The sequence below is a fragment of the Poecilia mexicana genome, unplaced genomic scaffold, assembly GCF_051168715.1.
Source record: "Poecilia mexicana isolate PSO_F unplaced genomic scaffold, ASM5116871v1 scaffold_19, whole genome shotgun sequence".
NCBI classification, from domain to species: domain Eukaryota; kingdom Metazoa; phylum Chordata; class Actinopteri; order Cyprinodontiformes; family Poeciliidae; genus Poecilia; species Poecilia mexicana.
Genome location: NW_028263388.1, coordinates 3,602,899 through 3,618,379, shown reverse-complemented (window position 1 = coordinate 3,618,379; position 15,481 = coordinate 3,602,899). Strand labels below are relative to the sequence as shown.

Genomic DNA, 15,481 nt, shown 5'->3' with positions numbered 1-15,481 from the left:
TCAAGTTTTATTTTTATTTTTCCTCAATGGGCCAAGAGGTTTAGAGCTGCCCTCTCCTGTCTTCATTCTCTGGATGTTGTGCTGATAACATGATGCTGTGTGTGAGCAAGCAACTTTCCTCATAACCCGATCCAGTCTGTTTTTTAATCACTGCTGTGATAGAAAATGTGTTTGAAACCAAATCTTTATTGGACAAACAGTTTTAACCCTGGTCTTAAGAGGAGGGGTCATTTGGACCCCACATGGCAGCGTGCCTTTCTGTTTCTTTGTGTGGCTTTGGGAACTGATGGTTTGATGACACCTAGGCCTGTTACAATAACAAATTTTGATGGATGATAAATTGTTCCAGAAGTTATTACGATAAAAAAATGTTTTGAGACCATGGTAATGGCAAAAATAATAATGCGAGAACACATTCTCAAAGATCTGTAAACTGTAAATTCTAATGAACATTTAACTCTGGAACTGGAAGGCATTTTAAATATCCAAAATAAACAAAACAGAAAATAAAATGAATTTTGAAGTCTTTGTAAACAAAACTGTCCTTTGAAAATAAGAGCTAGTTGAGACTAAAGTACCAAACTGAAGACTTTTATCATCCAGTTTTTATTAGAGGAAAAAAGAGAAATAAATCATGCCAATGGAACTTGAGTTTAATTTATCATGCAATTTATTGATTATTGTGACAGGCCTCCTACTCTTCTTCATCCAGGTTGTCTCAAGGCTAATACAGTAGTCCTGGGTTCCAGTTTGCAGTATGTGGAAGAATAATGAATTATGAGTCAGTTACTAGATCTGTGAAACAATGTTACCAGAAAAATGGTAAATAGTGTAAAATAAAGGAGTCTATCTTCAAAATATTTTATTATGCAATGTAATCATAGAAAATATCATTTTTGACTTGAATGGAAAGTCATTGAAAAATATTTAATAAAACTTATTTCTAAATAATAAACAGAACAAAGACCCCCCAAAGTAGAAAATAAAAACTGAATTAGATTTATTTCCATCTAAAAAGGAAATGAAGGCAGCATATCTGGCTGAAAATTCAAAATATCATTGGATGATCACAGCTTCAACACCAAAGTGGCACAACTAAAAACACAGCAGGGGAACAGCAGAGAAACCTACTCTACTACAGCAGACAGAGCATGGACCTTCAATATTAACTAGGCTACATCTGAAGTGTTTCTGTGACTGAAAAACTTTTGCACAGTTTTCTGTGTTCTGTAGATTTTCATACTCTAACTCAGTGCTGAGCATGATGGGCTCATGGGTGAGGCTCCGGTACCGAGTGAAGAGGTGAGGGGTAAACCAGATAACTGGGGCTGACAGGGAGAGTTGGTCATGGCTAACGTGTTGAGAGGATGCAACCTGTCAAGCACAAATTTTGTCAAACATATATATTTTTCTCTTGTAGTTAAAGTGAAACAATTCATAGTTAATCTGCACTAGGCTGCAGTGTTTTCAATTTAAACGTTCCAGAAATATGTTAATATTAACTCCCTTTCTAAGAGCTAGAGAAGATGAATCCATTAACTGCAGTAAAATGCCGGAAGAAAAAATATTTTGAAATAAACATTCCTTGAAATAAGGTAATTTCGCCTGGATTATTGGATTATCATAGTTTTTTCTAAAACTTGTTCTAAATGTAATTGTTTATTATTAACAATTCACTTTAGAAAGTGAAAGTTTCTGTCCAAACACCAAGCCGGTGTTTGGACAGAAACACACTCTGGCTGTTACCACAATCCGACACCTGGTGTGATGTATGGATTGTACTGAACCAGTTTGTCTTACTGTATGGTCCCCTGAGATGGATTTTGTTGTGAGCAGGCACTATTTAAAGAAAGTGGAATGATCAGAAATGCATAAAGCATAGAGTTGACTTTCATCTCAAACAGTGAATATCCTAATCAAAACCCCACTAAATAATGTGAACAATAACACAGCCTTCACATTTTCAACCACATTAACTATTAAAGCTGCAGTATGCATGTAATCTGTGAAAAAGAAAGAAAAAAAAATCAATTTCCTCTGCTGCTTCTTGTGGCCCTACAGCCATCTACACAGTTCTTTCAGAAACAGCCAATCAGAGCCAGGAGGAGGGTCCTTGGTGTTTACAGTCATCCTCATGTACATGCTGCTCAGACCCTCTCCTTTGCTCTCTGCTATGCTGCAGCTTCTTGAATGCAGAGCTTCACGACAACTAAGGTCAGAAACCTCTGCACATACATCGAGAAATCAAGATGAAACCCCGAGTCAGAGGTCGCATCACTTTAAGGAAAACCACGTGACCAACACAGTTCCTGTGTCATTTGGTTGTGAATGCACCAAATTGTATTTATAATGGAGAAAATGTATCGACACCTTTATGGGTGTTGCTGGATGAAGACATTTTGTGTTCTTTGCTTTTACAAGTCTTTTTTTGTGTGATTTGGGGAACTGACAGTCTGACGGGTCATCTTCCTCGCTGTCTGACCGTGACATTTGCCGCGCTCCTCCTGAGTGTTGCGCTAAGACCGCAGGAAGGATGAACAAATATGCTTAAAAAAAAACAAAAAAACTTTTCTTTATGAACCTTACATACTGCAGCCTTAATATGCTCCTTTTTAAAAAAGTAGGTAACACTTTATTTGAAGGGGTGTGCATAAGACTGACATGACACTGTCAAAAACATGACATAACACCTGTCAGGAACATAAAAAAGTCTTTATGAATGTTTGACAGATGTCAAAGTGTCATTCGGTAAATGACACTTAATGCAAAGTTGTTCTAAAAGTTGCATTGAAAGTCCATTAAAAGTGCCAACTTTGCATTAAATTATTTATAAAATCATGCAAAGTTGGCACTTTTAATGGACTTTCAATGCAACTTTTAGAACAACTTTGGATTAAAAGTGACATTATTTACCGAATGACACTTCATGACAACAGTCAGACATTCATAAAGACTTCTTTATGTTCATGACAGGTGTTATGTCATGTTTATGACAGTGTCATGTCAGTCTTATGCACACCCCTTCAAATTAAGTGTTGCCAAAAAGTATTTTTGTAAAAGTGATCAGTAAATTAACAGTTACAGTATTCCCAATAAAACCACGCACAGCAATCAGCTGCTCATTTCAATAAATCATACCAACAGATTATTTCCGTATATATCTGGACAGTGTCCATTTGCCAATGAACTTGGACAGTCATGGAATGGGGGAGATGGAAGAGTTTTCTTCCATTTGTTGTAGTCTCTTCATGGCTTGAGGGTAGTACTTGAGGAAAATTCTGTGGGCAATCTCATAAGTGTCTCCCTGAGGTTTGGTTGGGTACTTCCTGCCATTGTAAATGAATCCCTGTTCAACCTGGAAAACTGCCTGGTTGAAGGTATCCTGCTTGTATGGAAGTCCACGGTCCAGACACTCCACCAGCGTTTGGACAAACAGCCCCCACCGCTGAGCGTAGTAGTCTTCAATAAGACCCCCCCACTGTTTGTTAGCATAGTCCAGGATCTCGCCACTGGGACCCCACAGAGTGACTTGGTTTCTGGCGTTCATGTCGTAAAGCTGTGCCTCTCTCTCGTTCAGGGCCTTGGATTGGGCTCGCTCCAGCCACGTCCCTAACAGGAAGTTCTGGTTGCTACTCAACAGTCGGTTGAGTTCAGGCAGGAGGTCATACACCAGCACGCCACCCGCAGTCAGCAGCTCTGGCATTTTTTTATTGGCGAAGGCATCTGCGATATCCTGGTAAAAAGACGATGTCAGAACTTGCAGGACCTGCCGGGTCACATCAACTAGATCGTACTGGAAGGTCTCTTTGGACATAAAAGAAGGAGCCGCTTCCATGAAGAGTTTCCAGGCCTCAAAAAGGTCAGCAGGCTCATACCACAGGTCTGTCCTCATCCGAAAAGAGGGCCTGCGAACGAGCGGGCTGTGGTTGTGATTGACATACCCCGGTATGGTGCAGTTATACACACTGGTGAATAGGAGCTTCCATGCAGCTGTCAGGTTATCATTCATGCCACCGTAGCGCCGTACTGCATACAGGGAGACCCACTTTGCAAGGTTGACTGGCTCTTTGCGCCATGCCAGTTCACTCATTAACTCATAGATAACAGGATTCTGCTCAATACCCTCAGGTGTCATGCCTATTCCTACCAGAGTGGAGTTTGGGAAGTGTAGGGCTTTAAAAGGCCCCGAGTTGATGCTTTCAACTGTACCAAAAAAACCATTGTTGCCCCCAAAGTTGTTCAGCATACACCAGATGAAGGGCTGTCCATAGAAAGACTCGGTGTATGTGAAAACTGGATCAGCCTCTGCAAACAGATCCAACACAATCATTCTTCCCAGGGGAACTCCGTGGAGTAGAGCCTGGATCTGTGGCGGCTTCCAGAATGTCTGATTGCTGAAGAACAGCCAGCCTTGCATCAACCAGATCGCATTAGGATCAACTGGAAGGACAGACATTTGGAGGGGAGTCAAAACAAGGACATCTTTTGTAAAAGTTTGACAGTGCCTTTGTGGAGCAAAGTCAGATTCAAAATTTGATACAAGAACAAAGTTTCAGACACCGAGACACTCACCGGCGGTCATTGAAGCAAAGACAGAGTGACTGACTGCAGACAGGTAAGTGGGGTCAGAAGAAGGTGGGGTCATCTCATTGAAGGTGTCAGTGTTGTAGATATGGTCTGTGCCAAACTGCTTTACCACCTCAGACAGATAGAGGGTGCCAATCTGGAGAAAAAGCGGGTCCCTTGGGTCCAGGATGTAGGAACATGAGAAGCTGCAGTTGAAATGTGCCCACGGTCCCAGCCTGGTAACATTGGCTTTCGGGTACAACCTGGACACAACAGGCCAATTACACAAGGTCAGACAGAAACATAGAAGCCAACTGTGACAGGTCTGCTTTTTGTCAGTTGGTGTAGCAAAGATGAAGCAGATTCCCTTCAGAGAATATCTGTCTATTTCACCAAACTGCTCCAAACTCAACCTTTATTGTGGAACTGCTTCTTTCGAAGTTAGCCATACCCCCAATTCCTTGGAAAGAAGAAAATATGAAGAAAAAAGAAGGAGGAGGAACTATCTTCCCATCTGCTTCCACTGGGACAGGACCTCCTGTCTACCTTTGAGGCAGAACAAAAACCTTTTCTCCACTGCTCTGTTTGGGAAAAAGGCTGCATCCCAAACAGATCACAATGGACCTGTTTGGGGTCCATTGTGAGCTATCAGTTCCCTAAAATGTTGAAGTTAACTGTTCATGTCCAAGAATCAACCAGGTTCTATCTTTAGAGAACCTGACAGATTCTTTATCCTGGTAACCCAGGACAAAGTGAGTCCGCCCCAGGACAAACAGCAAGTGCACAATTAAACATGAAACTCATGAACATCCTGGATTTGAGTCAAATTCTTTTGTGACTTGTGTAATATTATTCCAAAAACATGATTGTGAGGCCCATTGGTTAAACTAAATAACTTTTAGAGATGAGTGTGAGTGTGTGTGTGTGTGTGTGTGTGTGTGTGTGTGTGTGTGTGTGTGTGTGTGTGTGTGTGTCTGTTTGTCCAAATGTGTGTCTGTGTTGTCCTGTGGGTACAGAAAGAATTGAAGTCATTATTTTGTAAGACTGCCAACCTGACAATATTTTCTATTCTATTTTTTGTTAATTTCCAAAGTCGTACTAGTCACTAGATTATAACTTCACACTTCTCGTTTGATTGTTTGATATAACTGCTTCCAGTTTTTGTTGCACTGTGAAGCGTGACCACAGGGAAGTTCATCTTAACCTCATAAAAACTACAAACAAAATGACTTATTGAGTGAAGCAGAGTTTAATGGCAGTTTGGCTTTAGAGCCGTTATTCTTCTTCAGGTGACTCTGTTATGACTGAGCTCCAGCAGATCGCCGCCTTTGTATTTATATTAAGGACTATCATTAATAATGTATAAAGGCAGCAGTCAATGAATGAATACATGAAAGACAAATTCATTCATTGGAAGAAAGGACAGACTTTCATGATCAGTTCCCATTGAACAAATCTCTACTTTTGAACACAACACAACTAAAAATAATACCTAGACTGTGTGAGAAAAATAAGGATGTGTTACCTGAGAATTCCTTTGGGAACGTTCCCTGAGAAGGCTGGCAGCACAGGTATCATTCCAAAAGCTCTCATCCGCTCTAAGATTTTAAACTGCAGGAAGAAGGAAAGGTGATGAGGATTCAGTCCACAACAAGTTACTCAAAAAATGTACTTGTTAATTAAACCAATCATGACCAAGCCAATCACAACATAGTACTTAGAGGGACATCTCTAGTAAATGAAAGACCACCATGTATACAAGGAAACCTCATTAGATTTCTAGTCACTGACAGCAGTGGCTTCAGTTCTTGAGCCTGCTAGCTGCTGTAGTCAGGAAACTCATTTCAGATACCCCTTACCCAAACCCCCCACCCCCTCCCACACACATCTCACCCTTCATTCTTTCAGTCACAGCCTGTAGCTAAGGAGCACAGATGAGGGTTAGAGTCAAGTTCAGCTGGAAAACCTACAGCTTCCCCCTCAGTTCAGTTCTGTCTTCACCACATTAGACCAGAACCGGTTCGCCATCATTGAAGAGAGTCTTTAACTCCTGAGATAGAGAAACTCTTCGACTGGAGAAAGCATCTCACTCCCAGCCTAAAACCTGGCCTCACCTGACCTGGGTTTGCATGTTTTCAAGCAGAATTACCTTTTGTCTGTGAAATACCAGTAAACTTTTTTTAACCTAACAAATCTGAACTAAAGGCGCCACCTTGTGGTGCCAATAAGCAAACTTTTTATTTATTTATTTAATTTATTTATTTATTTTCTTCCAGGAGTAAACAGGGGATTTAAGACAAATATTTACTGTTTTTAGAAAAGATATTTCACTTTAGGTGACTATCTGGTTGTCTGCTGTGTTTGCCTCACAGTCAGACTGTTTCACACTTTACCAACTTTGTGGGAATATTGATGCACACAGAAGCCCTGTGACCGACACAGCATGCATGCACAAATGACTGAATGGTTACCATGGAGATTAAACGATTTCTCAAACATGTATGAAAGAATCAAAGCAACACTCCAGGAATGTTTTTGATGAGAGAATAAAATCGTAACATGATGCAAAGCTCAAAAAAGTGGATTTGACATAAGACTCCCCCTTTAAAGAGAAGCATCAGCGTCACTAGAGGAGCATATGGATAATGAAGCGATGCAGCGGGATTTCACAAAATATGTTGTTAAAAAGCTTTAATGAATGAATAAGGAAATAATTCCCCTTTGTGTAGCAGCTTGAGTCAGATCAGGAAGTGATCCTAATCTGAATGTAACAGGGGAACCTGTTGATTGGTGCAAATCAAGACGCAACAACCAGACTTACAGACAGTATGATGTTGTCTGTATGTCAACTGCTGCTCTACGTTCAAACACATTCATACAGCCTCACTCACTGGTTGTATTATTAGACAGTCACTCTGATTGTAAACAGTAAGTGTTAAAGTGTGTTGACATTCAAAGAGTAATGAATACTTGGAGGTACAGTTGGTTCACATGCCAGGACTGAGGCAGAGGCCCACCAAACTTGTCCATGTTAGCCATCCGGTTCCAGGCAAGAAACGCCGGTCCAGAGAAGAACTCTTCTAGCTCAGACTCGTTCAATCCAAGAGCTCGGTACACCTAAAGGGCAAAGGGAAAACAGGTTCAGGAGGTCATCACAGCTTCTGCTGCCCAAATGAGGCCAAGCAACAACCTCCACGAGGCAGTTTTCTCTTCCTGCTGTAAGTACTACATGTTCTGTACCGAATCTGTTCAGCCGCAGAGTAAAATTATTAAAGTTTATTTATAAAGGATTTTTCACCAGCAAAAATCAAAGTGCACCAGACCTAAACATTTAAAATGTTGTTAAAACATAATTAAAATACAAAAAAACAAATTAAGGTTGCAAGAATTAAAGTAAATATTCAATAATATATAAAATATCTAAAGATTAAAGCATGTTTGAATTTCAGCTGCTTCTTAAATCAGTCCAGACTCTTAAGTCATCATAAAAACCAAGGAAGATTGTTCCACTTTTGGTGTGAGACACATCAGAAAAAGAGAGGAAGTAAGAGCAAAAACTTCACATTTCTGTTTTGAGACAAATGTTTATCTACATGTTGTCAGATGTTAAAACTGTTATTGACCATGGTCCGACTTCTCAGGGGTCAGTTGAATTGGCTTTCCAGCCAGACCATACTTTTTTTCAGGACGTGAAGCAATCGACAACCTGACAGTCTCAGAATGTTAAAAGGAACAGTACAGCTAAATATCATCTGCATAAAAGTTTTAAAAAATGTATTAATGATCTGTCCAAGTGGGTGAGTAAATAGCTTATAAAGAAGTGGGTTCTTTTGTACTGTTTTAAAAGTAATGTTGGTTTCCTTATTAAGTTGATAAGCTTCATAGACAAACCTGAAAGAAACAAAGAAGTGTACACCAATTTGCTGGATTTAATCTTAAACATGTAGGGTAATCTGTTCTTTCTGTCCAGAAATGCAGTGGTAGGGTTACTAGAAATACATTTTGAATGAGAGTCAGTGACATCAAACGGTGTGTTCATGGAGGGAACACTGACTGTGTTTTAACACATACAATACAGGTTTTATGAATCCTAAATGATGTTTAAACAATTTCTGTTCAATATAGAAAAATCCAGAAGTTTAGGTTACCGCCCATCCAGTGCCTTATGAACAGTACGGTACAGGTTGGTATGCTGCTGGTCTGGTTTGTAGAGTAGGAACTGACAGTGGGCAGTTCTAAAGACTTAAAGTCTACGTGCAGTCTACATGGATACACCAAAACTGAGTTTTGAAAACATCTCCACTTTGACAAGCATTTGAAGATGTGTATTTTTCCCCCCCATACGGCACAAAAACAGCAAAAAAGCTTTAGAAAATGTGTGTGTTAGTACAGAGAGTCCCCAGTTTAATGAGGTTACTATAACTGGTTCATACAATCATAACTCAGCTTTCACTGATTTTTCTGCCTCTCATGTTCAAATCTCCTTTTTGTCACAACTTAAACAGTAGCTTGTTCACCGATTCATCATTTCAATAGATGATTAAGAAGACACACTTGTTGCTTAATGAATAATTAGGGATTTTTTAAAACTCAGAGATAACCTCTTGCCACAGAGCTTCTTGGCCAGTGAAAGCCAGAGGCAGATTGATTCCGTTCAGAGCCATCCAGTCGATCTCCTTCTCCCATCTTGGCCAGTCCCACCACACAAAGGAGTAACTGACGGTGCAGACGTTCTGGTAATACCGGAATCTGGACACAACCAAATAAAATCCATTAACATTGGAATATAAAATGATAAAACTATAAAAGCTCTAAGCAATCTGTGAAATAAACTATTTTTCCCCATTTAGATCAATCTAGATTAGAACTATAAGTGTTGACAACTTTTTAATGATCTGAACCAGAGGCGCTTCACAGAATACATGGAACTGGAAACTTTGAAGGTGAAAAACAGAACAACATTTTTTTTTTGCTTTTTTGTCAACAGTGTTTCAGATAATCAATCAAGTTATAAGATTAGTCAATGATAAGATGATTAAAAATAACAATGTAATGCAAATTATAAGTGATTATTTTTATTAATGGGGAAAAAAAAAAACGATCAACCTAGCTCATTGTACATAAGTCAGGGGTGTCAAACTCATTTTGGTTTAGGGGCCGCATACAGCTTAATCTGATCTGCAGGGGGCCACACAAGTAAACTCATTGCAAGATTAAATAGAACCAATAAAAGTGGACTTGTTGTTGATTTTTATATTAAACGAATTTCACTTTTACAAAATATATTATGAATAATCTCAATTTTTAAGAAAGGTATCTGCAATTTCAACAATACTTTTGCTCAGTTAAGCATTTATTTAAGTGCATTATGCATAAGAACTGATCTCAGTGATTGTACAATGTTGCAAAAAATTCACAGTTTTTGGAACTTAAAAACACTGTCCTGCATCACAAAATACAACAGACAAAAATTAAGAAAAGATTTTAAATCAATTTTCAACATCTGGGAAGCAATTTGAACAAATTATCTGGCTTCACACATTTGAAATCTTAAGTGTCAGCTGTTTTAAACAGACATTTGATTAAGTACATTTGTTGATGCATAAAATGCATACATGTAGAAAAACTTGCATACATAACATGTATGTATGTTAGCATGCACGAGAAATATGAGGTTGCCAGGGCCAAAATAAAAAGCTGGTAAAGCATAGAATCGAACTTGTTTACAGAACCTGAAGCTCAGTGCTGCTATCTGCTGTTAGTTCCGCTGCAGTGTTGCATCATGTTGTGTGCTCTGAATAAAACACAGCGCCCCTCGTGGACAGTATAGGAACTACAGATTAGCCCCGCGGGCCGGACGTTTGACACCCCTGAATAAGTAGATGTTCCATAAACTTGATAACTGATTTGCCATCCTTTGCAGAACCTGCTGCCATTGATTGCTGACAATGAGTCTTTGTCAAAACAAATAACTTCAGCCTTCTGTGATCATCTTCTCACAGTTTTCTTCATTACAGATTGCCTCTGGCTAATATTAGGTTAATATTCTGAGCAGAGGAAGTCTTGCTTTAGGGATGTATGCACCCTTTACATAAAACAAATACAAAGTGTTGTTTCCTCTGGTAGAGCGTCTGAATAACGGATACATGATTAAAATCTCCAGATATGGCTACATACACATTGGGATGCTGTATTTTAGCAACCACTGATATGATCAGATTGGAGTGTCAGCAACCGCAGAATGTACACTGTTGCCACAAAAACACTGATGAGCACTCTGCATAAGTAATATGGCAGAAAACTTACTGCTAAAAGAGGCTCAATATCCAGGTCCCTGGGACAATACTTCGCATTACACTATCTGTTGTTCATAAGTGCTGCTAATCCACCTCGTTTGCTCTTTTATTTGACGTATTTAATGAACAGGAAAGAAATTCTGAAGTACACATTGGGTGCACTTCAGAAGTGAAGGTGGGAGAAGATTCAGTCTTCTTCCGGTCACTTTGAAAGACAAGATTAGCTTTAACCAAACACACTAGTTAAAGCTAACCAATATTTTTAGTTAGCTTTAACCAAACACATTAAAGATAAGACAGAATCCTGGGAAAACCCAAGTGAAACTTACTTGCCACACCTTTTACCCAACTGTAGTTGGGCTCTACTTCTGTCATAACTATAGTGAGCTGATGCATGTAGTAGGAAATGGTCCCAAAAGGATTTGACCACAGAGCAAATGTTTACTTTTGACCCTGGTAGCAAATAAAAAAATAATGTGACAACACTCAGTCATATATCCATGCATCCTTCCTATCCAATCATAAAACTCATGCACAAAACATGTTTTTGCACAAGGGAAACTGCTAAAGGCATTGTTTTTTATTATGTTTAGGCAGCTGATGCAAACCCTCAACCATTTCACCAGCACTTCCCTTCATAAAACATGAACTTGTGAAAGCACCTTCCTGTAAATATGAACTTCTGTGGTTGCTGCCTCAGTGCAGCTGCTTTTTGTCAGAGATACTTTGTGGCAAAGTACCTCCAAAGACAGACACTACTGTCAATTAACTTAAAAAAATGTGAGACTATTTCGAACAGTTGATCTTTTCCTGTTAAAATAATTAAGAAAATACCCTGTTAATGTAAATGCCTGCTGCCTGTAATAACCAATAAATAAACTGATCAAATCATATTTGAGTAGTTTTTGTAAATTGATATGTAAACAATTGTAAGACCAGCCTATAATATGGCATCATATCAATTGCTGAACTGAATCGAACTTGTGTCATGACAGCATATGATACAATGAGAAACATATAATCATCCAAACAAATCGATATTTCATATTGTAATACAGCTGGTGATTTACACTCATAGTATGTAGGCTGCTTAAACCAGTACTAAGCAGAGAAGAAATCTTCTCAAACTTGTATAGGAAAGATGACAAAAATATTGCCAAGAGTCATAAAACACCTATACACCTATAGGTTATTTGCTTCAACAGATCAAAAGTAAAACAAAAAACAAACACAAAAACAACAAAAAATTAATATCGCGGAAAAAATTTTACTCATTTTAGAGGGTACAAACTCACATCTCATGAAATCACATCTCATCAGCAAAATAATTTAAATCGCCTGAAAATATTTCCTGGGCCTCTGATGGTCTATCAGAGGCTATTTATTTCCATTGGAACAGTACTGAACTGGGGACATGATTCGGGTCACTGACCTGTGAGGAGTGTTGATGCGCAGCACGCCTGTCAGCTGTGGCAGAGGACTTGGGACCTCTAGCTGGCTCCCCGACCAGGAAACATGGCAGTTACAAAAATATTTCAGATAGTTATAGATCCCAGAAGCCAGGGCCACTCCGGTGCTGCCTGTGGCCACAATCTTATTGTTTTTAGCAGATCTGAGCTCACAAACATCCAGGCTGTCATTGGAGAGGCTCCTGTTGACTGACACTATGAACTCCGTGGATCTGTTCCCCAGCAGCCGCCTCAGCAGCCCGGACACCGCTCGCGCCTGTTCCTTGTCGCTAGCTTTGGGTTTGATATGGTCCAGAGTGGAAAACTTACAGCTTACAGTTAGAATAAAACAGACGACAATCAGAGCCACATATAAGACCTTTGTAGACGACATTTTAAAGCCACATTCCCAAGAAGGAACTGTGGAAGAAGTTTAAAAACAACTGAATTTCTTTATTTGCTGGCAACCAGGAAACTGTAATTGACAGAAACATGTTGGCCAATCAGAGACTAAGATGCTGACGCGCTCATATCTCACACCCAATAAGATGAAAACGGTTTTGCACAGTGGTTTCACGTGATCAATCTGTCTGTCATATGACAAGAAAAAAAAAAAAAAAAACTAGAAATGGGAATTCCGATTCTTTTCCGAGATCAACCTCATTTGGCTTCATCCTTTAGAAGGCAATTCATACCGTTTGTGTTTTTTACACTCCTCAGTAATCATATAGAGTAATTATTTTACAGCAGAAAACAATAACAATAGTAATGGGATGGAATATGCAAAATTTGGGAGATCATATGCAAGAGTAAAAAGTTATAAAACAAACAATAAAATGCAGTGAAAATTCTGTGAAATAGAGAATGTAATTTTAATGAGTACAATTTAGTAGTGCAATTTTGCAGTTAGTGTAAACAGTGTTTCTTACTAGTGGCAATGGGAAGTAATTTATTGAGTAATAAACATTACCGATAATAACAAGGAGAATGTACTGTAGATATGCACACATACAAAATCACGGTGATTAACTTATATCAGACCTTTCAGAGACGTTGTCTAATAAAAATCAATCAATCAATAGTTCTCATAGCTGAATTACCTCGGGCCTGACCAACATCCCAAGACTAACAGAGGTACAAGTCAAGTGACTAAAAAACTTCACAAGATCAGGATGTAATTTACTTCCCTTAAAAGTGTTTCTGTTTTACAAAAGCCCAGGGAGAAAGAAACAACCAATACTGGTTTTCAAAAGTTTACACACCTTGTTGGGAATTTTTTGTTGTTATTTTAACTAGATCTTGATAAATCAGACCTTCATGTGACATTTATCCTGCACAAATCAAATTAAAAGCGCAAACAATGAAAGGGCCAGGGTGAGGGAAGTTGCATTGGTATTGCATAGAAATGCAACACTTAATCTAATAATTTTTGAAGCAGCTTTTATAAAATTTTTCAGCAAATAAAAATTAGATTACTATCTTCAATTGCTATCAATTAAAGAAAAACTGATTAACGCTACAGAGTCAGACCTTCATAGAGCCACTAACCAAAACCAAGATTTTGCTTTGATACAGTCACTGATTTTCACTGATTTTCAGTGACTGTAAAATGATTAATTGCAACCAGACAAAAGGAATAAGATAGACCATCTGTCAGTCAAGTCACTTTAATTTGCAACTGACGGTGCTCAGTGCTCTGTTCCTCTGGAAAACCCTATATGCACCCTCATTATTTCAGTAGGGTCTGGTTGTTTCATTAGGATTAAACGAATTCTGTTTATTTTACTTTGATTGCTATATTTGTTCGGAAAATGTATTGTTGGTTAAGAAGCAGAGTTCAGTGAGCTACAACCGGAAAACCTGCCAAATCCTTTGTGGTAAAGCCAAATTCTCCTCAGCCATTTGTCTGAGGCGAGGCTGTGGCTGGTTGCTATGGCACAAACAGTACGCACAAGATGATCCATAAAGGTTCAATGTTGCTGAGGTCAGGCCATTCAATCCTCAGCTATCAAACTCTAGAGGTTTGAGAGGAAAGCATTGATATAACGTAGCATAGAGGTTGGACCCAAAGAATTAAACTGCCACTCGTGCAGAATGTTATTCTGTACGAGTGGCATTGGCTCTGATGACAAGCCTAATTTTTCCAGTGATGGAGGTGCCGCCGTGACATGGTCTCAACAAAAAGCTGAGATATGGTGCCACATTTTCTTACAATTGTGGCACCACAGATGTCACACTCCAGTCCCTGAGACTGTTCTGACATTTTATTGGTGAAAGTGTCGTAAAAACAACAAAAAACACTAAGTTTCCTATATTTCTATCCCATAAAGAGAAAGTCAGTGGAAAATATTGTTGAAATATTACAATTTCATACAATTTCATCTACTAAAAACAAAACATTGTGAAGAAAAAGGAGTCCTAATTGGTGCACACTGTGTGCCCCAAACTGAAAACCAGCAACATGCAGCAGTTATTTTAGAACTCTTCGGGGTCACTGACCTGTGAGGAGTGTTGATGCGCAGCACACCTGTCAGCTGTGGCAGAGGACTTGGGACCTCTAGCTGGTTCCCCGACCAGGAAACATGGCAGTTACAAAAATATTTCAGATAGTTATAGATCCCAGAAGCCAGGGCCACTCCGGTGCTGCCTGTGGCCACAATCTTATTGTTTTTAGCAGATCTGAGCTCACAAACATCCAGGCTGTCATTGGAGAGGCTCCTGTTGACTGACACTATGAACTCCGTGGATCTGTTCCCCAGCAGCCGCCTCAGCAGCCCGGACACCGCTCGTGCCTGCTCCTCGTCGTTAACCTTTGGCTGGATGTGATCCAGAGTGGGAAACTTACAGTTAACAATCAGAAAAAGCCAGAAGAAAACTGCAGCTACCTCACAGCTCCTTGTGAGGGACATTTTATACCCCAATTGAAAACAAAACACCCGTTTAGGTTGGAATGAGCTACGTTTTTAGATAAAGACCAGGAAGTGGTGCATGATAAGTAAGCCAATCAGAGGCAGAGCTATTGTAGCACATTTTGTATAAAATTAAATTCGCAGAACTGCCCTAACGAGTTAGACCTTGAGGTTTTGTGAATTCCACTGAAAGATGATGTGGGAGAAAAAACTTGCAGTACTTCCCTAACATGTTTTCCAAGGCAGATACTAAACCATGCAG

General features: G+C 39.3%; 1 protein-coding gene across 2 annotated transcripts; it reads right to left on the bottom strand.

The window, feature by feature from the left end:
- Positions 1–652: 652 nt before the first annotated feature.
- Positions 653–15,291, bottom strand: naglu (N-acetylglucosaminidase, alpha). Of its 2 annotated transcripts, none has more exons than XM_015002611.2 (6): positions 14,810–15,291; positions 9,168–9,315; positions 7,537–7,683; positions 6,092–6,177; positions 4,573–4,829; positions 653–4,440 (listed from the first exon to the last, which is right to left on the bottom strand). In XM_015002611.2, the coding sequence occupies exons 1-6, from the start codon at positions 15,217–15,219 to the stop codon at positions 3,197–3,199; spliced, it is 2,292 nt and encodes a 763-aa protein (XP_014858097.1). In that variant the 5' UTR covers positions 15,220–15,291; the 3' UTR covers positions 653–3,196. The 2 variants fall into 2 exon arrangements, with proteins under 2 accessions (XP_014858097.1, XP_014858095.1); XM_015002609.2 differs by lacking the exon at positions 14,810–15,291 and adding an exon at positions 12,295–13,027.
- Positions 15,292–15,481: the final 190 nt, after the last annotated feature.